General features: G+C 47.1%; 5 protein-coding genes across 5 annotated transcripts; 1 reads left to right on the forward strand and 4 right to left on the reverse strand.

The window, feature by feature from the left end:
- Positions 1-6,496: 6,496 nt before the first annotated feature.
- Positions 6,497-8,457, forward strand: BP01DRAFT_348067 (lysine N(6)-hydroxylase/L-ornithine N(5)-oxygenase family protein). Its single transcript, XM_025573714.1, has 2 exons — positions 6,497-7,540; positions 7,620-8,457. The coding sequence occupies exons 1-2, from the start codon at positions 6,675-6,677 to the stop codon at positions 8,251-8,253; spliced, it is 1,500 nt and encodes a 499-aa protein (XP_025427850.1). The 5' UTR covers positions 6,497-6,674; the 3' UTR covers positions 8,254-8,457.
- Positions 8,458-11,025: 2,568 nt separating this feature from the next.
- Positions 11,026-11,954, reverse strand: BP01DRAFT_359965 (uncharacterized protein). The gene has a single exon (XM_025575801.1). It carries the CDS (start codon positions 11,840-11,842, stop codon positions 11,321-11,323), a length of 522 nt encoding a protein of 173 aa, XP_025427851.1. The 5' UTR covers positions 11,843-11,954; the 3' UTR covers positions 11,026-11,320.
- Positions 11,955-12,023: 69 nt separating this feature from the next.
- Positions 12,024-13,333, reverse strand: BP01DRAFT_157443 (uncharacterized protein). The gene is made up of 4 exons (XM_025570672.1): positions 13,134-13,333; positions 12,712-13,054; positions 12,580-12,652; positions 12,024-12,473 (listed from the first exon to the last, which is right to left on the reverse strand). Exons 2-4 carry the CDS (start codon positions 13,003-13,005, stop codon positions 12,205-12,207), a joined length of 636 nt encoding a protein of 211 aa, XP_025427852.1. The 5' UTR covers positions 13,006-13,054; positions 13,134-13,333; the 3' UTR covers positions 12,024-12,204.
- A 1,346-nt stretch (positions 13,334-14,679) lies between these two features.
- On the reverse strand, positions 14,680-16,196 carry BP01DRAFT_348072 (putative cyclin-dependent protein kinase complex component). Its single transcript, XM_025573715.1, has 2 exons — positions 16,095-16,196; positions 14,680-16,034 (listed from the first exon to the last, which is right to left on the reverse strand). The coding sequence occupies exon 2, from the start codon at positions 15,774-15,776 to the stop codon at positions 14,958-14,960; it is 819 nt and encodes a 272-aa protein (XP_025427853.1). The 5' UTR covers positions 15,777-16,034; positions 16,095-16,196; the 3' UTR covers positions 14,680-14,957.
- A 382-nt stretch (positions 16,197-16,578) lies between these two features.
- BP01DRAFT_376686 (hydrogen/calcium exchanger domain-containing protein) lies at positions 16,579-19,837 on the reverse strand (the record flags this gene model as incomplete). The annotated part of the gene is made up of 8 exons (XM_025576962.1): positions 16,579-17,107; positions 17,138-17,208; positions 17,258-17,740; positions 17,792-18,071; positions 18,147-18,320; positions 18,685-18,969; positions 19,031-19,324; positions 19,383-19,837. The coding sequence occupies 8 exons, from the start codon at positions 19,835-19,837 to the stop codon at positions 16,579-16,581; spliced, it is 2,571 nt and encodes an 856-aa protein (XP_025427854.1).
- Positions 19,838-21,136: the final 1,299 nt, after the last annotated feature.

Here is a 21,136-nt window from a genome sequence, read left to right on the forward strand (position 1 = left end):
CAGAAATAGGATTCGACTCAGCCAGCCTACCTTATCCACTCGAATCCAGACTTTTAGAAGTAGCTATATGGAACGGCTTGAAACGCTGACCTAGATAAGTCTTATGAGAATAGAGACCTTGATGTATAAATCAATGCTTCTTGCTGTGGCGCTTCCGAAGCGAATCGCTTGGTTGGTGTTCACCCAACGCCTACCAGACTGGATGATCATCGCTCATTGATAAGCCATTGTGTCTGATCATAGCCGGGGTTTCGGCCATTTCTGAGTCGTCCACTGAGGCCATTTGTGCCTGGTTGCGGTTTGTAGAAAGAAACGAGATGACCCAATGCGACTTGGTTCACCAACTCCTCAGCAATAATTGAGCCGATCGTAGAGGGTTGTGGGCTTTGACCCTTGATTCAATCTATATTGGGGGAAGAGGTACGGGGTAGCTTGGCTTCAACAACGCATAGCATAGCCCTTCAGGTTCACCAATCCGCGTACCTGACCCAGCAAGCCATCGTTGACTAGTTAACTAAATGGTAACTAACTTAATTAACTACTCCGTACCTACTTCGTACTAACTGGTAACTAGTCCTCTAACATGTTTGCGGGCATGCCGTGGATGGGCAACCGATCATCCCTTGGTGCCCCGGCCGCCCTACCCATCTTGTTCTTGACACTCCCTCCCCCACTTCTTTTCATCCTCCCTTACACCGCACCTCCGAAGTAACCGTTTCAGGCATCTTTTTATATTTTTTTCCTAAAAAAAAAACCCCCGACTATACACAATACGCATGGGGTTAGAATCTCTTGGCAAATCTCTACTACAGTACATCTCGGTCATGGTGGCGCCCAGTCGATCTCATGACTTGCTCTAAATTCAATTAGTCCGGTTCTAATATCTTGCCTTGAGATTCGTTCACAATCCCACACTCTTAACCGTCGCCATGACTGCGTTCGTTAGTACGGAGTACTATGGTGATCATACCAGAGACCCTCGCAGAAAATCCTCACATTGGCCATCAGATTCGAGATCTGCTCCCAAGCACCTACCTATGCTGATTTCTCCGTCAACATCTTCAATTGGCTAAGCTAGATCTTGCCCTGGCCCGGTCTCAGAGACAGGCCCGTTGAGAGGGCAAGAAGACATGGACTCCACTAATGCGTTTGCTTTTCTCACTTGATGTGGTTGAGCTGCGCATACTCATGGAGCTTTGTGGCCTTGTGGTAAGCTTCCTGGTCTTCCTCGGCTTCCTATCACCTTTTGCTCGCTGCATCCGAAGGGTTCATCAAAGCAGCCCGAAACTTCTACCCAATCGTGCCTGCCTTGTCAGTCAAAAGGGCCGATACTCCATGCACCGAGTCTGCCTTGTATTGTACAGCTTACGGATTGTTGGTTCGTTCCAGTGTCAAACCTGAGTTAGAATAATAGTAACTATGGCTATTGTGGATGAGTAGTCAGCAGCATCTCGCCTATCTGACATTCCGGTCCTATTTGGCCTGTTTGCTGATTTTTCGATTTATGTAGTTGCATATTCTGATGACTTGAGGTGAGACTATGTATACCTAGTGAGCTGGTATAAATTTCAGAAGAGCTTGCGTCACAAGCATGAAAAACGTGCGAGCCACCAAAGGAGAAGCTTTCTGACAACCACATATCCTTCTCTAGATAGAAAGACTGCAGGTTTCATGCGACAGAGAAAGGAGCGGGGGCATGGGGGGGCAAGGAGACCTACGTAACTGCTCCTTCCGTCTGACAGGAATGTGGAGCTTCTGGTGGCAGGCATCAAAAGGCTATGTTTTCATTTGGATTAGCTATTGAGCGAAATTAGGTAATGGTTGCAGAGGCTCCTGGGTCACGCAAATCAGCCTTCACGCAATTGCTAGGTGCCAAATGTCACTTCTAACACTCGTTCGTAGCGCAGCAAGGAAAGGAAACCTGAGTGACCTCCCAAGAACCATGCACAATATACCCAGTCAGTAAAGCTTTCGAGTCATCCTGTCACTGAAGACTGAGATAGCCAACATGGGACTCTTACCGGAAACATAGTCACAAGAAATCTTGGCGGTCTGTTTACCTTGCCTTTCTCATGTTATTGTATTTATACACATATGCAGAATCCAGTCACTAGGGTGACAATGGGCGACTGCGCTATCACAAGTGGACGTCTATTCCATAAATATTTGTTGTTTTAGTCTCATCAAACTTCATCTAGACTTGTCGAATCCCAAGCCACACTAAATTGACATTTTCAAAAGAGGATTAGGTAGACGCTGACTCGGTATCTCCAGTCGTCTTTATATCGATTGGCTCGCTTATTTGGTTGCAGGTTTACATACGAAGCATTTGCAATTGGGCCATAAAGCTTATTTCAATATTCATGCTCTATTTTGAAAACTAGGTCTTCGCCTGCAGACTGCAATTGTGGCAAAAGTCTTGCGAACTAGTGATCTTGTTGTCAGACCCGTGTTCTTCAATTTGTAGGAGTTGTTCCAAGCAGCTCCTCGTATATCTTTCCAAGTACGGGGCCAATACTCAACTAGCCTGGCTAACTGGTTGTGAGTACCAGGGAGGGTTGGTAGATGCTCCTGAGGGCTCAGTTAGTGTCACGCATTGCATGATTTGCGGCCTGTAAATGGTCAACGCACATTCTGTATGCGTATGAACGAGGCAAAGGGGCGGAGCCCATTGATACTTCAGCAGTAGTCTCTAATACGCAACTGGAGATTCAGACCCAATGGTCCGGAATAACAAAGCGGGGTCGCTTAGCCGGATTCAATTTACACTTAGAATGAGTAAAATTTTTGTTGCTTTGCATTTGATCTCACTTGTGATACTATTCATGATTAATTATGTTCAATAAACACAAGGATACCGATCAGAAGAATATGTCCACGAATCTACCAACCACGCAAAGCTCTTAAGATTTAGTGAGTATCTGACTGACCTTTCCAATATAGGCTAAAAAAACAACGAAGAAATCATAGAGTAAAGGCTTTCCCCACATGTAAACCCCGAAACTTCTAACAGAATCTACTTAATGATTCTTGGATGATTCACAACTGTATCTGCTACTGCTGAGTATAATTTCTTTCTGGTACAAGGTACATTCACATGAGAACTATCTATGGGCTTTCATGAATAGAGTTGGCTAATCACACACGGGTTTTACATTAGAACATGTTCAAGCAAAAGTATACTTGCACATAAACAGACGAATGATCAGTAACACTAACTGGCACAACTTATAGCTATCTAGGAGGGTGACTGCTCTTTTTGCCTTACTAGAAACACATTTTACTTAGCAATTACATTATCTTGCCAGCACTCCTAGATCATGGGGACTATATTAACATAGCTATGTGCGGGAAGGGAGTGACACCATGCCTATTGAGCATATTCAAGAATGCAGAGGATGCTTCTAGTGTTCAATCATTCATAGTATCTGAGTACAGCGTTGCTTGTATTTTGGTGTGGTCTTGTTCTACGATCGGTCACTAGTAACCTCAAGGTCCTCAAATTAGATAGGATATACGTACCCGAGTGACAGTACATGCGACACTTAGGAGCAAAGCCCTATGAATCATCGTAAGTTCATCACGGGATTCTATTTTGGTTGTCCCATTCTCCTCTCGGAGGGAGATAAATTCGGCAGATATGATATCCTGTTGAATACTTTAGATCAGAGAGAGTACTAGAAGGATACTATAGAGATCAAACAGCTAAGTTAGACTCTGCTATATATGCTCGAGAAAGAGAAGCAGAAGAAGAGGCGGAAGAATTCCATGTAATTTAATAATAGTCAAGTGTGATTATATGTCTCTTTATGTCATTTGGCCACCAGCCGAGAGAGCTGGTCTACTCACTGGAACGTTGGGTAAGAGTTCATGGCTTTTCTTATTTGGCGCACCCTGTTTGTAAACCTGCAATGAAAAGTGAATGATTCATACAGTAATTTGCGTCATAGAAGGGAATATTCTTTGCCTGAAAGGCTTCAGTGTGGTATTAGTTGGCTGATACCTACAATTTGTATCCTCTTGTGATTGCATACTCGACTACACGACGGTGTACTTGACAGAGATTATGTTCGACCGATTCTTGATACTCATTAGATATGTGTCCCTCTTTCCATGTCATGTATGTATGTTTCGAGATTCTCTTCATGAAGGAGCCAGTCAATAGGCAATTTAGAAGAACTCTCGGTTGCTTCACGTGCCTATGGTAGAGCGTAAGCATTCGAGCTCTGGGGTGAACCAGAGCCCAGTAAAGCTATAAGTGACTGCTCTAGTATTGCAAGGTCTGTACTACAATGCTAGAGACCTCTCGCTATTGAGATAGCGCAGAGGCGTGAAGAGGAATTTGATTCACCTTTGCAGCCTTCTGATCGGATGCTGGGATGTACACGAGGACTTTCAGTTGCAAGACCTACACAAGACAACGCGAAAAGATCCTTAGGTCGCAAGAGCTCACGAATTTCTTCTGGCACATCTACTCCGTAAGAACCAGATAGTTGAAGATTATTTTGCTGTTAGTGCTGAAAACTGTCTCGGCCCCGAACACGTCTCATGTAGCCCTGCATTTGACTGCATAAAGAAGACCGCTCTAGGCCGGCGAGTAATGAGTCGAGTAGTATAATAATGAGGTTGTTAGACTTCTGACATCCTATCATTGGTCATACTTGAGGTAGAGCAAGTTGTAATTCAGTACTTATTACTAGGTAGGTAAGTAGTAGGTAGGTAGGTAGGTCATAGGTAGTTCTGACTGCTGGCTTGGATAAGATTCGGCCAACTAGAACAAAGGCATTCATGATCAGCAAAAGCGGCCCAGAAGAGGGGTTAGTCGGGAAACACCTCAAGTGAAATAAATGTTGTTTAACTTTTTTTCCAAATTGTTGGTGTATGTAGGCGGGGTAGACCATCAATCAACTCAACCCTCTCCTTGCGAAAATCGATTTGCGACTGAGATACATAAGGCTAAGTAGCCGAGTACAGAAGTTGCACCCATGTCTTCATAAGCTGTATAGTTGATATTGCAAACTCAATAGTCATCTACAGTACGAACAGCATGCCTGTTAGACAATCTGCATACTCTACACAGTAGACTCCCTGTCCAGCCTGGGTGCGTCACAGAGCATGAAAATCAATACTCAAATACCTTCGACTGCGGGGTTTTTCTGACTTTAGTAGGCCTTAGTAAGAGAAGAAATGTTGCTCCCAGCGCCTCTGGAGGCTCCGAGGCTGCCATTGATGATCGATCCTGTGTTCCAAGCCTGTAGTTTCCGTACATTTGCCGGAAATCCCGCCGCTCAATGTATGCAGTGAGCCCGCCCCTCGTGATCGTTCGTTGATAAGCGCTGCTGTTTTCGTTAAGTGTCGAAGAACTCATCCAGGTTTTGCCAGTTGTAATTAAGCACTCCGCTTTACATGCATGACTATAAATAAATCTACCTACCTACACGGAAATGTGAAGAAGAACGTTCGTACGTATGCATGGTCGGTAATGTAATGATATGTAAGTAACAGGAGGATTACATGGGCTGTAACTAGTCCAATTTTCCGACATCGGGCAACTGCGGATCTAATCTAAGCGTCCATCATCATCAGTCAACAACTAACAGACTAAACAGTAGGTGATGGATCCATCATCCCACTTCCACTTTCCATTTTCAGGATTCTACACCGGACCGGCTGCGGGGCACTCGGAGGGGAAAGTGTCTGATTTCGCGGGTCGGACTCCTCGCCCACTCTGTGTATGCTCCCGACCACCCTGTTACTCATACATTACATACCTTAACTAATTGATAGCTTGCTGTTAAGTTAGTACCTTGCTCTCAGCACGTTTCTTGGGCCGATGGGGCCCGCGTGTCCATGCTATTAGACCTCAGTATTCTCGCTTTATTTCTGATGTTCACTACGCCATTCCCGGCCCGCTGTCAAGCCATGGCCAGCCAATTTTGGCTGGTGCGCAAACCAGGCATGAAACAAAAACGGCCTGAAGAAAGATACGAGGATGATATGGTAGGTACTGTCACCACCAATACTATTCTAAGATACAACAAATATAATTTGAAGAGCAAGAGTGCAGTGGGGAAAAGAACGCTCTCATAGTCGGCCATAGCTCTACCGGCCTTAGACAGGATCCATCGCTTCAAAGGAGAAAAATAAATAAATGAAGATAAAAATAAACCAAAAAAGAGCGAGAGGGAGAATGGAAAAGGAACGGGAGATATAAAAAAAAAGGAAAAGAAAAAAAAAAAGTAATTTCAGTAGGTAGCGCAGTATTCATCTTGGGCTCCTCACTGTCCTCAGGAACTTAGTTGGTATTTAATCATACGAAATTTTTAATTCGTAGATTATCAGATCAAATTTGCTTCTCTAACTCAATATGATTTACCCGCTTCGATTATTTTGTATTCCATTTTCGGCACCTCTGACTCCATTCTCTCTCACCATTGCCCCCGTCAATTAATCCACCGGTGCATATAACTACCTACGATCCCTCGCCCACAACTTACCGCGCTTCCCTCTTCCTCTTGCCTTGACTATTCCCTTTCACTTATCATCTTCTCGGCCCGAAGCCTTCAAGCTATTTCCATAGCTCCCCTTTGAGTTCTGACTTTGAAACAGATCTCTTTATCCCCTTCCCGTCCTGCGCTTCCCTTCGCCCAAATTATCTAGTATAGCCGATACCGATGGAATCTGTCGTTCGGAAGCCTGAAGTGAGCTTTCAGAGCCACCACAACATGGCTGTCAACCAACAGCGAGAGCAATCTCGGCTCAAAGCAAGCCCCCAGGACGATTTACACGATCTGCTCTGTGTGGGATTCGGACCTGCGTCACTCGCAATCGCAATTGCATTGAACGATGCGCTGGACCCATGCTTGAATAAATCCGCCTGCAGCTCCGGTTGGCAACCCAGAGTCTGCTTCTTGGAGCGCCAAAAGCAATTCGCCTGGCATCCGGGCATGTTGCTACCTGGATCAAAGATGCAAATTTCTTTCATCAAGGATCTGGCCACCCTCCGTGATCCCCGCAGCAGTTTCACCTTCCTTAATTACCTTCACCAGAAGGAGCGGTTGATCCACTTCACGAACCTGGGCACGTTCACTCCAGCTCGCCTTGAATTTGAAGATTATATGCGGTGGTGTGCGCAGAGATTCTCCGAAGTGGTCTCCTACGGAGAAGAAGTTATTGATGTGGTTCCGAGCAAAACCGATTCGACGGGCTCGGTAGTTGACTACTTCATTGTCCGGTCCCGCAATGTCGAAACTGGAGAGGTTTATTCCAGAACGGCACGTAAGGTTGTGGTTGCCCTTGGTGGCAGTCCGAAAATGCCACCAGGCCTTCCCCAGGACCCCCGAATCCTGCACTCGTCCCAATACTGCACCCATCTCCCTTCTCTCCTGAATGACGAGCGCAAACCGTATAATGTCGCCGTTCTTGGAAGCGGTCAAAGTGCTGCAGAAATCTTCCACGACCTTCAGAAACGTTATCCCAACTCCAAGACCACCCTGATTATGCGGGATACATCCATGCGACCTAGTGATGATTCACCATTGTGAGCGCGCAACCCTCCCCTCTCCCCTCCAAGTACTCTTCCCCGTCACTGGCAAGGTTTAATTGACTCAAGGATTTAGCGTCAATGAACTCTTCAACCCTGAGAGAATCGATAGGTTTTACAATCTCTCTGCCGCTGAACGTCAACGTTCCCTCAAGGCCGACAAGGCCACCAATTACAGTGTAGTCCGACTTGAGCTTATCGAGCAAATTTTTGATGACATGTATACTCAGCGCATTCAAAACCCGGATGAGACCCAGTGGCAACACCGCATTTTGCCGGGTCGCAAAGTCACTCGAGTCGAACATCATGGACCCCAAAGTCGGATGCGTATTCACATTCGAGCCGCCAAGGATGGAGCGGATAGCTTGATTGGTGATGGCAAGGAGATATTGGAGGTGGATGCCCTCATGGTGGCAACGGGCTACAACCGCAATGCACACGAACAACTTCTGAAAAACGTGCAGCACCTGCGACCGGTGGGGCAGGATGTGTGGACCCCCGGTCGGGATTATCGGGTCGAAATGGACACCAGCAAGGTTAGCTCCCATGCGGGCATCTGGCTTCAAGGCTGCAATGAGAAGACACATGGCCTGAGCGACAGTCTTCTGTCTGTTTTGGCGGCGCGAGGTGGAGAGATGGTGGATTCGATTTTTGGTGAACAGCTCGCGGGTGCGACAGTGCCGGCCACCAGATTGCGCGCCATGCTGTGATAGAAGAAGGGTTTAACCAAGCGAGTTACCCGCGAAATTACCTCATCGACATTGCCTATGGACGCAATAGATCAAAATCTGATGACTGAAAAGAAAGGAGTAGTGGAAATAAGGGCGGAGAAGAGCGAGAGAAAAAGAGAAAGGCTTTCTTCAGGATTTCCCTAGTGTAAACAATATATCTGTTGATTGTGTTTTTCCCTTATGATGCATACATGTACTACAATTCTGGCAATAAATGAGCGACTCAGGCAACTTCACATACAAATGAGATTATGTCTGTTCTAGGATCATTCCTCTCCATACACCAACGAGCGGGAATCAGCGCTTAGGCTGGCAGCGACACCATCTGCCTCGCGAGGAACGCTTCGAAACGGTAAAGTTGTTGACCGAGCCGATCCACTGACATTAAGGCCGATTGGCCACTTCCGGGTGCCACACTAAGGTTGAAGGTATAGATGATAGGTACGGTACGTACTTCGTGGTTCGTACACAACGAGAGTCATGGTGGGCGACTCGAATCCATACCTCAAAAACCGAAACAGGAAAAAAAAAGAGGAAAAAGAGAAAAGAGATGTGGGGGCAGGGCGGAAACGGGAGGAGGTCGGGGGTCAAGGCAAGCTCCAAAAGCGTTATCTAATACCACTCCGATGTCCGTCTTTTGTCTGTCGACATATTGAGTATTGTACTTAGTACCTATTACTTACAGCCGCGCGCCGCACAAATTGGAGCTCAACCAAGATGGACCGGGGATGGTGGAAGGGAGAGAGGGGGAAATGTCGGAAGGGGTCCCGATAATCTGATCTGATAAAAATTTTCACTCGTTATCTGATGGCGCCATCCCGCAGCAACCGTAACTTGTTCTGGGAAACTGAAACAAGGTGAACTAGACGGTTTCTGAAACCGGAGATTTCTCTCAATTTGTTATACTGGGCACCTTTGTTACCCGCGCCAACCTTCTTCAGTACCTTTGACCTTATTCTTCTCGTCGGTGCCGAGAGAAGTTTGACGGGACTGCGAACCTACCGTAAGGGACGTGACCACCGGTACCTACCCGGATACGCGAAGGGGCAATGCGGCCCACCCTCCGCTGATTGATTAGATGAGACCTTGCGTCTAAGTTAATCTACTGGTTTTCAACTCAGCGTGGTGGCTCCTGGTCTGCCGGGCCTCGAGTGCTCTGTTCGGAGCGGTCCCATATAGGATCCAATAAGATTTGTCGGCCGTCTCTGAATGTACCCAAACCGGTACTTAGTCTTGATTCAATAATGGTCGCTCTGAGCTGGCGAGTCGTTGATAGGGTTTGGGGAAGGGCTGACGATTGATAAAAATTCAAACGCCCCACTTTCACCATGTGGTGCCCACATTACCAAGGCCCTAAACGAAAGACGAGGGATTAAATAGCAAGGAGGGCTTTTGCTTCCCGGCTCGGATAGCGTCTCAATCATCAGACCATACACAGTAGGCTAGCAGTAGTACAGGCAGTATCATTCGCCGAGTACTGTGTAGAACCTGTAAAGTAGTATTCATACGTCTTTCCCCGTATATCTAATTTGATTGGATGAGTGTCAAAAACTGAGTGTCAAGCCCGCCAGTTGTGTCTCATGCTGAGTTGAATGATCTGGAGTCAACATGATGTTATCAAGGTTTCTGATTGACTAGGGCATCAGTTTATGATATTCGACGCAGCGTGCGAGACAACCGAGCTATGTAATGCAACAAGCGAAATCGCTGATCATCAGCCTCAGTAGATTACTACTCCTGTGCGGACATGGCTTGCGCTAGGCTGGTCACCCCGTCGCGTAGAGGAACGTCCATGATTGCCAATAACAACATAGGCAGGGCATGGAGCCAAAGATTGGAGATACCTTCGACTAGACCATCCCTTTAGCTTAGGGGTATTCAACCGAGCAGATAGTTACCACTAAACTACTCCATGTACATAGTGGTAGTATCTGATACTATCATATAGGCATGGTGCACATAACAAAGACTGGCCTAGACCAATAACCAATAAAAATTCTGTGAAAATAGTTGTATGGGTGACCTCTACAACCAAACTCGGACATGCTTCTAGTGCAGTGCTTGTATGCATGGGTGCATGTATATGCATGAGTTCATTAGTGTACACGTGAATACTTCTACACCAATTCTCTAGCCCCTGAGCCATGGGCAATAGGCAAACACTAACCTGACTCCCATCCACTGGAGCACAGAAGGAAGAACTTATTTTCTTTATGGTGATGTCGACCTACTCGATTGCTTACTTACTTACTAGATGGTGCCTGCCGAGATAAGATCTTAGCATCATTGGCCCTTTCAGGTTTTTCCACCCACCTCTCTGGCTTTTGTTTTTCTGCGACATCGGGTTCTTGGCATCTGGTTCTTCGGAGTAGGTTCATTACAGGTCAACGGCGGTAAGCTAGGAAACTTTTGGGTACGTACGATGTACATACATACAGCCATACAGAACTTCTGGTAAGTGGCATTCCTGTCATACCTGGCCCTATCTTTGTCTTGGTTCTATGCTCTAGCGTTTCAAACATGTTCCCGCTTCTTCTATTTTGTCAAGAGTCGCGGCAATTTCAGGTGTCGCATATTGAAGCTTGGAATGTCCGACATTCATCGCCATTATTGTGCATGTTATGGTGACATTTCCGTTCTGAGTAACTGCATTAAACTTATTATCCCGGATTGACTACTGCTCCGTCTAGCATCAAGCAGCAAAGGAAGTCTTTTGGTTGTCCCAGCTTCTTACTCTACGTCCAAGTCAGCGCAACCCATGCCTCTAGCTCATACATAATTCACAACGCTCATGCATCGTCAATGACTGATTATTTACTATCAAGATATTCCCAGTATGCAAAGCTTGATACATGAAGGCCGTGATGGTAAAAGTGACGCTTGAGAACGAATGCTTTGAACGAGAGAGCCAATCAGATAATATGTGTACACTAGGATCCACGCGACAGGGATTTACACGGCTCTATTTCCCCTCAAAAAGCATGAATCCATCAAAGTGTCCGGTCCGTCTTTGAAGGTTCTATTATAATGAACAGAATATGCTGCTCTAGGCATTTTGCTCCAGGTCATTATCGGCCAGGCTATGGTAGGTCCCATCGCAGTGCACTCGCGATGGGACCTCATACATGCGGTTGTAGTTGACGATTTCACCGCCAAGCATGGCGGAACCTGGTTCTCGCTGTCCAAAGTAGGGCGCGGGATCGCACCAGAAATCCTGACAATTGGTGATGATGCCACGGGAAAAGGGATTTCTAGGCCGAGCAGCCCGCGGTCCGTCCCGTAACCCATCTCGAGCTGTTGCGAAAAATGTGTCGATTCCGAGAAGAGAGGTCCATTGTCGCACACAGCCATTTCTTGGGTGTCGCTGAGAAGCATTGTGCACCAGAGCGGGATTGGGACCTTGGCCGGCCGAAGAGAGGCCAGCTGCATCTAATGAGGTTGTACCTGCCGTTAGAGCCGAGGCAAATGCTCTTGAGCTCGGATAACTCCGATCAATTGAATGGCCCCTCATGTTTTCATAAGTTGTCTGGTTTCGAGAGACCTGGACCAGCTGAACCGCACAGAGCATAGTTATCCAGACAAGCTGAATGAAGACCCATATATCGAGAACCAAAGTGAACGTATCACGGAGTATGAAATCACACAGTGCGTCATTTAGGACATTGCATTGTGGATTCGCAGGAGCTGGCAAAATATTGATATCTTAGGATCTGTTAGCTAAATAACGCTCCCTCTTATCAATTACTTCGGATTGTGCACGAATAACTTACAAGTAAATGTCAAGCGCAAGAATAAGACGATGCCGATTTCTAAACATATTATATATGAGACAAAGTGACGCAGGTTGTTCGCTCCGACACAATTGTCGATCCATGGGCAGTGACTGCACGACGTCAGTGGCCGCTTCGTAATCCGTTTGCAGGGTGAAACTCACTGATCATGCTTCGCAACGCACCGCCCACAACGCTTGCAATGCTTGCTACGCAACGGCTTCCGAATCATACATGAAACGCAAAAGTTTTCTTCGTCGAATCTCCATTGCTCGAAGAGTTCAGTAACTACTGCTCGCTCTTGGTTCCTGCTACCCATCTTCGGAACGAAGCCTGGATCCTCGGACATCGCGCAGTAATAGAAATATGTTGTAAGAGAAAAAAACAGAGTGAAGAGAAGGTTGGCGATCGGTGATGACGAATACGTCACTGAGCATGCACTGGTTAGTTTGATGACTCCATGCTGGATTTTCGCGCGAATCCTGTCTTGAGAAAGCACATGGCGACAAAAGGGAGAAGATTCGAAGATACTGACCGGGTAGCAGATAGAAGGCATATCTAAAGCCGACCCAGAAAAGAGAGCCTGCAAAAACCCCGGACAGGTAGGGCTTGTTTCAACATCAGCGTTGGCGCGAGACATGAATTTGAGCGAGGTGACGGTACGTACCGTCTTTTGGAGAATCCGATACTCTGGAGGGCCGTGATTAGCGACTTGTTGAGCCATCCACTGAAGAGCATAAACAATAAGCAGCATAAGTGGAATCGCCACGAATACAACCATATTGCTGAGAATCCAAATAGCAGCGAGAATCATAAGGAAGGGCCACAAGAAGAAGAATTTCGATAAAGCGTTCTTACTCCGCACCCAAGGCGTCAAGCCCATGGGCAGAATTTTGGTGTTCCCGTTCAAATCATAACCACATTCATCTAAAGCACGATACCATATCCGTGTCGTGTTCATCTCACTCGCCACAGTAGCTGGAGATTTGCCATCCCTAGTTTTCGCGAACCTATCGGCACCATACTCTATGAGCTTCTGGACACAAGGAAGAGATCCCTTGACCAAGGCCCAATGCAAGGGGGTCAGACCACCACCATCGATAGCATTAGCATTCGCGCCCCAACGCAAATATATATCCACGCAGGCAGGATAACCTTTGTATGCCGCCCACATCAGACCTGTGTGGCCCTGTTGATCGGGGACATCCACCGGTATTTCTTGATGTAAGAGGAGCACCAGAAGGAAAGCATTTCCATCAATAGTGGCAAGATGCAGAATATTGTAGCCTTGGACATCGGTAAGAAGAGGATCTGCGCCGTGCTGAAGTAGGAGGTGTACGATGTAATAATGACAGCGTTGCGCAGCCCACATAGCCGGAGTAGCCACTGATTCTCCTCCCTTCGCGTTAACATCGGCACCAGAATCGAGCAGGAATTTGCACATGGCATATTGGTTGTTAATAGCAGCCCACTAGATAAAAAGGGACACAATGTCAGTGAATGAACTATGAACAAGGTAACTAGATTGCGGAGCATGGGTCATATACATACATGTAATGGTGTGATCCCTTCTTCATCTCTGTAGTCAGCTGTAAAATTCTTCTCATCGAACAATGTCTGCATGACTGAGATCTCGCCGATGCGAGCAATCTGCATGATGTCTTCGCCCAGTCGAATCGCACCCTTTATGTTGGACCGCTCCACCTTCATGCTCTGAAGTTCAACGGTCGCATCCTGCTGAACCACCTTGGGTGGGGTTGTGCTGCTCTTGCCGCTGGGCATAAACGGAGGACTTAATGCCAGACTCGCAGGATCGCTGCTATTCTGCGGTCCAGTAGAGGACATTCCTGACGACATTCCGTATGTAGCACGATTGTTGCGATAAAGGACGTAAGGATACAGGGTTTTGTTTGCGGGGCAAGAGGGAGGCGAACAAGACCGTCTCTGAGATGGAGGGTAGTCACTTTTGCCGGTCGACTGGCTGGGAAAACGAAGAAGCTAGCCCTTGGCACATCTAAGGAAGCATTGCGAACTCTGGCAAAAAACGTCTCGTTTGAGAATTTATATTCGAACGTGCCTCCGATGAATAATGACTACTTCTGGTGGCGATATGATGCGAGTAAATGGGAAGGAACACACAATGCTTGAAAGGCCAATTTGGAAAAGATGAAAGATGCCAGGCGAATAAGGCCAAAAAGAACACCTCTGCTCGTTATTATATGGCGAGGTCACGAAGGCTCGGAGATGGGAGATGCGCGGGTGGTTTGAGGCTGGCTGCCTGGGGGCCTGGGGCTGAGAACAACTACGCGGCTGGCACTCAGCCACTCTTAATTAATAATATGGCTCTTAGGCTACGTACCCAACTAGGCAACTGAACCAACTACTGTACTATAACAATATGGACGTAGTGATACCACCTCATGAGTGCCTAGTAAAACATGTATCTGGACTTAATCACCTTGCTGTCTCTTTATGAACAGACATTTAGCAAGGGAAAGGTGTTTAAAACCATCGAGAATGGAGACGCAAGATGAGGGAAAAGTATCCCATACGTAAATGGCTTAGTTATGTTGGATGTTGACTTGCAAGCTTTTCTGCCGTCCCTGCTCAGGTTTCACTGAATAGTAGCGAAGGGAGCCAAGTGACCAACTATTCAGTCAGTTAAGCGGGAGGTTATACCCAGGCTAGGTAGCCTTGTTCTCTCTTTCACATACCACCACATCCACAAAACCAATTTATCTCTGGTGATCTAACATCTAAATGAGTACCCAGAATTGGTGTAACTGATTACCATGCAATTGGTAGCATAATCTACTATACCTCGCTGGATATCAATTCAAGAAAAATGCAAAGTCACCAATAAGGCAGCTGAGCACTGCACAGGTCAGAGCAAAGGAATCAGTCAATATAGCCTCACACCTGAAGCAAGGAATCATTCACTGCTTTGGTGGATGTGTTTCCAGCCTGATCCAGCCCGGCTTGAAGCAGCCTTGCTTGCTCGAACAGCATCTGGGCGTCGACCCGCAATTCGAAATCTGCCAAAAAACAGAAGCTGACTTCCAGTTTCAACAGCTCACATTCGGTCACTCCGCCAACCTTGGCAACTCGACTATGTGGATAGTTCAAATCCTCTAGAGTCTTCATTGCAACTCGAAGCCCCGCGAGAACCAGACGATGCATATTCCTTCCGTTAACTTGGATCACTTTCTCGGTGGTGACCATCCTGGTGATATATATGCTCGTGGCCAGGTAAACGCCTGTGGACATGGGACAATATTGGTGGAGACGTAGTAGGTAATCCTTCAGAGTAATTGGGGGTACCCGCTTCGAAAGGAACCTCTTAGAAAGTACGCTCCGTTGCATTAGGTCGTGCCCCAGGTTTTCATATCTTGCTGGAGAGCAATGTAGTTCGGAAGATTTAAGGGGCGTGCTCTCGCCACTAGAAACATTGTCACCCGAGGTCTGGGCACTGCAAGACACTACGAGTCTCTGAGAACATCGTGGGTCTTCTGAGGATGTCTTCAATAGGATTTCGATGCTAAAGCACAACAGCCTCAGTGCTGTGCCTGGTGCGATGTGGAAAACATCGGCTACAAGCCAAGCCTTCGAATCATCCTCAGGCCCGGCTTGTTGATCACGCCGATCGGAGAGCTCAGCGGAGGGTGTGACAGAAGGCAAATGATGAGCACATCCACATTCACCACTCGGAAGATTCATTGTGAAATCCTGCATGCAATGATAAAGGCAGGTGCAACAGTATTTTGGGCAGCCTTGAACCTACAGGCAGAGATTAACCTCTCGTATAGGGATGGCATGGTATGACTGAGCCCAGTGGTTAGATATACTATTCGAACCGCATCAATGTTCGGAATGGCGTGTACAAGTTGACCGTGGAAGGAGGGAGGAAGACGAGTAAGATGGTTCGCGTATGAAGAAAGGAAGAGAGTCCTTCAGGCACCTGCGACGTAGGGGGGGCCACAGCCTTAACTGCTGCAGGAGTGGACAATACTTGGTCAACCTTAAGATCATCATGTGGAAGAGTTGACTTACAGTGCTGACTTGGGATATTAACAGCGCGTTGATGAATTAGCAGGGTAAGTGATTAAGAAAAAGCGTCATCTTTATGCGCCAGTCTGTCGTGAACAAACATAAACATGGAGGGCGATCTGGCAGACTTGAGAAGTATGAAAGTGGTCCGGACATTAGTTCGTCCGGTTTCAAGCCTCATCACTCGCAATGCCCCCAGACAGCAGGGGATCTGATTACATTAAACTGCTCTAGATAACTTACAGCAATAACTTGCCGATGGCATACAGACTTGGATTCCTACTTCGCAAACATTGTGACTACACAGTTCTCATTCTATTTCGGCCATTAATTGTCTGGGGTGCCGGCAAGAGAGAGCTATGAGAACGAGATCACTCAACAAAGATATCATCCACTTACTACTTACTAATGCCTTTTGGTCACTTAAGGTCCGTATCCATGCAAGACCAGTCTTCCCTGTCGTTCTGCTTCTCATCTTGTCCATGTCTCAGATGTCAAATGTTCGCCCGTCCCATTTTCTCATGAAATTGTCCGAGCATGGATCATTTCTATGAAGCAAATCAGGTTTCAGTCTTCGCACCCTATCCTGAAAACAATGTAAGTCAGACTCGAGTTCAGTGAGCCTGATCCTGTGGCCTATATTTGAGAGTGAGGCTTCGGACTCCGACTCGGTTTGTAAGCGTGGCAGAAGAGACTGAATGGCCCAATCTGTGGGAAACAAAGCAGTATTCAACGGCGCATCTGCAATCAGGCCGTGACCTTGCGAAGACTCTAGCTGGTCGTGCCTCTTTTTTTCTAAATACTCTAGAGGTTCAAATGTTCCTTCAAATGACAGATGCTCCAGGGTTATGCCTACTTTGCGTGCGAGTTCTGCGACAGCTTGGAACTCGAGTAGAGCAGTAAAATTTTTAGAAATTTGCGAAGATGCTGCCTGTTTGGCTTGCGTCCCCGAGTCCCTTTGCATGGTTGTAGCAGACGAGGCCGGCATCAGATTGGCCACTTCAGTGTTATATATACTGTCGAAGGCTTCAAGTGTCCCACAAGACGAATCTTGCTCCTGCAAACCCTTCGTGAAATCTCTCGTTGCGGATGCCATCAGCGAGACTATGTCTCCAAGCTATAGGATTAATCAGTATTCGCGCCCAAGATTTCGACAAGTGACCTACATGGTGCAACCTTTGAGCAAAAGCAGCTCGGAGAGCGCCATGGTGTATTTGGATTTCGCGAAGTATGGGCTCAATGAGTTGCTGTTTTGTAGACATTTCAGCGAGGATGTTAATTTCCGGATGTAGTGACTCCAGTTCTTCTTCCAGGGCACTCAGAATCTCAGATTCAGTCCGTGTCGTCTCGGTGGACATGGTCGCATAGTCTATCTGTATATTGTTCAAATACAAGCGATCTAGCCGATGCTGTACCTCTCCAGCGACATACTGAGCATGATTCATACCCAAATCTATAGCACGCCTGGCGACGGAAGCATGGTGTTCGAGATGTTTAACTCCATAAGCAACTCTCTTAAGGTGTACGAGCTCTTTATCGTCGTATTTCAGTCGAGTTGTCAAAGAAGAGAGTGATTTTCTCCCCTCCGCCGCTACTCTCTCTTGCTCGTGCTTGATGTCAACTTCCAATTCTCGAGATATTTCATTAGACTGATTGTATTATCAGTGCTTTTTCTCTAATTCACCGCTTAAGAAACTTACTACCGCTGCAGCAGTCTGCCTCTCTGATACAATCAACGAACGAAACCTCTCTGTAACTATATCGACCCTAGACTCCCGTTCTTCCTTTCGATGCAGCTGACTGTTCATGAGTTGATATTGTGAAGAGTTCATGGCTGTCTGACGTCGTATAGCGACCGTGGAAGCATTGAGCGAAATGATTGCTTGCTCAAGTTCTCCTTCAAGGAATGGCCGAGTCGCGCGCGTACTTCGACTGCTGATCAGCTCGTCCAGGGCACCCGAAATCTCGAGGGCAGAGTATCTTTAAAATTGACATGGAGCAGTGTCAGTCAGCTATAGATTGGTTTCGGTCATGTACGGGGGATGTGGTGGGTACAATGTCAATTCTTCTTGCGACAATAGCAGATCGTTGGTGACATGTTCCGTCACCCAATCCGCATAAGCTGAAGCGCTTTCTGCATTTTCGAAGGCTGATAGGACCTTCTTACGATCGACCGTGATATTGCGCTCCTTGAATGTATCGAAAATGATGTGTGCTGGCTCCATTGAACTCATTGTTTATTCAGGTGGGTACTGGCTCGGAATTCCTACCCGTGTGTGGCCCAAAGCGACGGCATCAGGCAAGATTGGTAAGCCTCGGCATTGCTCGCTATGGACGTCAAAGTCTCAGGTACGGAGTATTGCACCGTAGGTTACCTCATTCCACTCATGACCGGGGTGATACGTCTATATACACCACAAACTCGAATAACTCCTACACCATCTACCCTAATAAGGCATACTTTCTCGTACGCCGTATGATGGTATAATAAGAGTTAGTCTTTAAGGGCGCAGTCTGGTGAGATCGGCTGCAATCTGATATCCAATCTAGCTAACACAACACGCCTTCTCAGTAGACCCATCAGGCCTCTGACTCGGTTTGCGACTCAATTTGGGGATAGTACCATGTGCTCACGGCTATGATCACGTACACTAAGACGCACAGTCCCCCTTCGAGGTAATTGGATTTCCCGTCGCGGAGAAAGTTACCGACAACTAGGATGGCCAGCACCACCAAAACAATCATAAAGATTTCAAAATTCAAGCCCAAGTCTTTCCCTAGACCCCACCCAACGATCACTGCCAGAGGCGCATTTAGCAACGCCGTTTGAATGGATGGGCCAAGGCAGTGAAAGAGGGCGAAGTTAATTTGGTTGTCCCTATGTAAAGAGTCAGTAGAGAACGGTGAATCAAGAATTTCTGCAATGCACTCCCACTTACCAAGCTTCGTCAATAGCAGTTAGATGCTCGGCCGCCTTTTCGACTAAAGGCACAAGAATGAGACCGACGAAATTGTCTGACACACCCCTCTCGACAATATGCTCAATTTCTTCTACCAAGAAGACTGCTGACATACAAACACAGGCGAGGGATGTTGCAATAGCGATGAAGCATTCGACTAGGGTGAGCTTTGCACGTTTCAACTCTTTCTCTCTGTCCTCATCTTGATGCTCATCATATTCGAGAACTTCGTCGAAGATACTATGATGACTGTGGAGATTATAGAATAGGTACCTGGAACAGTCAGCAAGTTGCTTTTCGTGAGATTGCCATTGCAGAGATGGCGACTGACATCATGAACGCGACCAAAAGAATCACTGCAGTGGCTCGACTAATGATCAAAGTAGATTGATCCAGTCTTTCCGGAGTAAGCTGTGCATGCTTTGAACTGCTACTCAGGGCCGAGTAGAAGGCACTGGGAATCAAAAGGCCGAAGCCTGCAACCAGCAACAGTCCGGAACCTACTTCGCTCACGGCTTCATGAAACGACTGCTCCTCCCTCCTAATGCCACCAAAAAAGAAACAAAGCCCTAAGCAGAGTAACAGATTTGCCAACACAGAGCCAAGGATCGCAGCCTGAATGACCGGAATGAGATCGCCATTCCTATCATTATGTATCAGAACCACGAAGAGAACTAGCTCCACCACAGAGCTTAGCGTTGTTTCCAGAAGAACGCCAAGTACCTTGGGAAGCTTCTTTGCAAGTTCTCCTCCCGCAAAGCCGAGCAGATTCGCCGAAGGAACCATACCTATGTAATTGAGGGCGAATACCCAAACATGCAGGTCAGGTCGAGCAAAGTGAATGGCGATAGCAGCGGGAACAAATGGCCAGAGGACGTTGACCAGCATGGACAAAGTACAGGTGCTTCGAAAACAGACCCGTAGGAAGTGGACGGGGTGAATTCCAGTGCGACCGCTTTCTCCAGCGGTATCAATGCGAAACAATCCAGTCTGTCGCTTGTGGTCTTCGTTACTATGCATTGGAAGCACTGTGTTGTCTTGCGACCCGTCAACCACGTGTACAAGGTCTGACAATAAGACCCCCGAGTTTCGAAGACCTTCCCGTCGCTCTGAGTGCGGACGCTGGCTCATATCACTGAGCACTGTGTAAAGCGTGAGGCCGTGTACACGAACACCACCAGTGCGGGTTTGATCAACGGTGTGCCAGGGCAATCTGTTCTTGGGTATTGTGCGAGGGGCAAGAAGGAGAGGCGGGCTGAAGTCGCACGTCTTACCACCGATGCGTAGGGAATAATAGTAAATTTATGGCCACGGACGCCAGATAGAAAGAGACAGCTGATACTAGGAAGATAATTCTTAGGCAGAATTGGCAGGCACCTATCAGAGACTGAGCATGGCGAGCATAACACGCGCATATATAAACAATCGACATGAATACTTGAGACCCAGATCGACTAGAGACTAGACAAGAGTCTTGGCAAGTGTGTTGGCGGCTGGCGAAAGGGTGATCGCATGGAGTAGTTCTATGCTGGTCCCACGCGGCTGGGGCATTGCCTCAAAATCTTCACAGTAGCCATGTGCTCAGGAGAAAGAGTGTTTTGAGACCGTTCATGAACACTATTGACGCGGTAGTCATCGGCGCGTCAAACATGCCTCCATTGCGCACAATCAAACTTACTGTATAGTCCGGGGGTAGACGGAGATAGTCTGCTTGATCTCAACCCTGCAACACTCACTAACTGCATGTGCACTAACTACAGAGTATCTCATGATATAAGTTATTACTCCGCACACTGTATTATCGCCAGCAGCAACCTCGAAGACTGGAGGGATAACAGTTGATGTGCCCCCTTGCCAAGAGAACATAGCCACAGCACCAGAGTCATCTATACAAATAGTACAGTAACTTACGATACCTAGTACTGTCACACTGCACAGGCTCATTTCTCCATTCTCCATGGGAGAACTACTCTGGAGTACTCTGGATATGATCACCGCCTCCTCACGATTAAGGGCTCAGCTGGGCGCAAGTTCCTGCTCTGTTAATATGATGCTGAGAACCGGAAGTATATAGAAATGGGTTCA

This window comes from Aspergillus saccharolyticus, assembly GCF_003184585.1.
Source record: "Aspergillus saccharolyticus JOP 1030-1 unplaced genomic scaffold BP01scaffold_41, whole genome shotgun sequence".
NCBI lineage: Eukaryota > Fungi > Ascomycota > Eurotiomycetes > Eurotiales > Aspergillaceae > Aspergillus > Aspergillus saccharolyticus.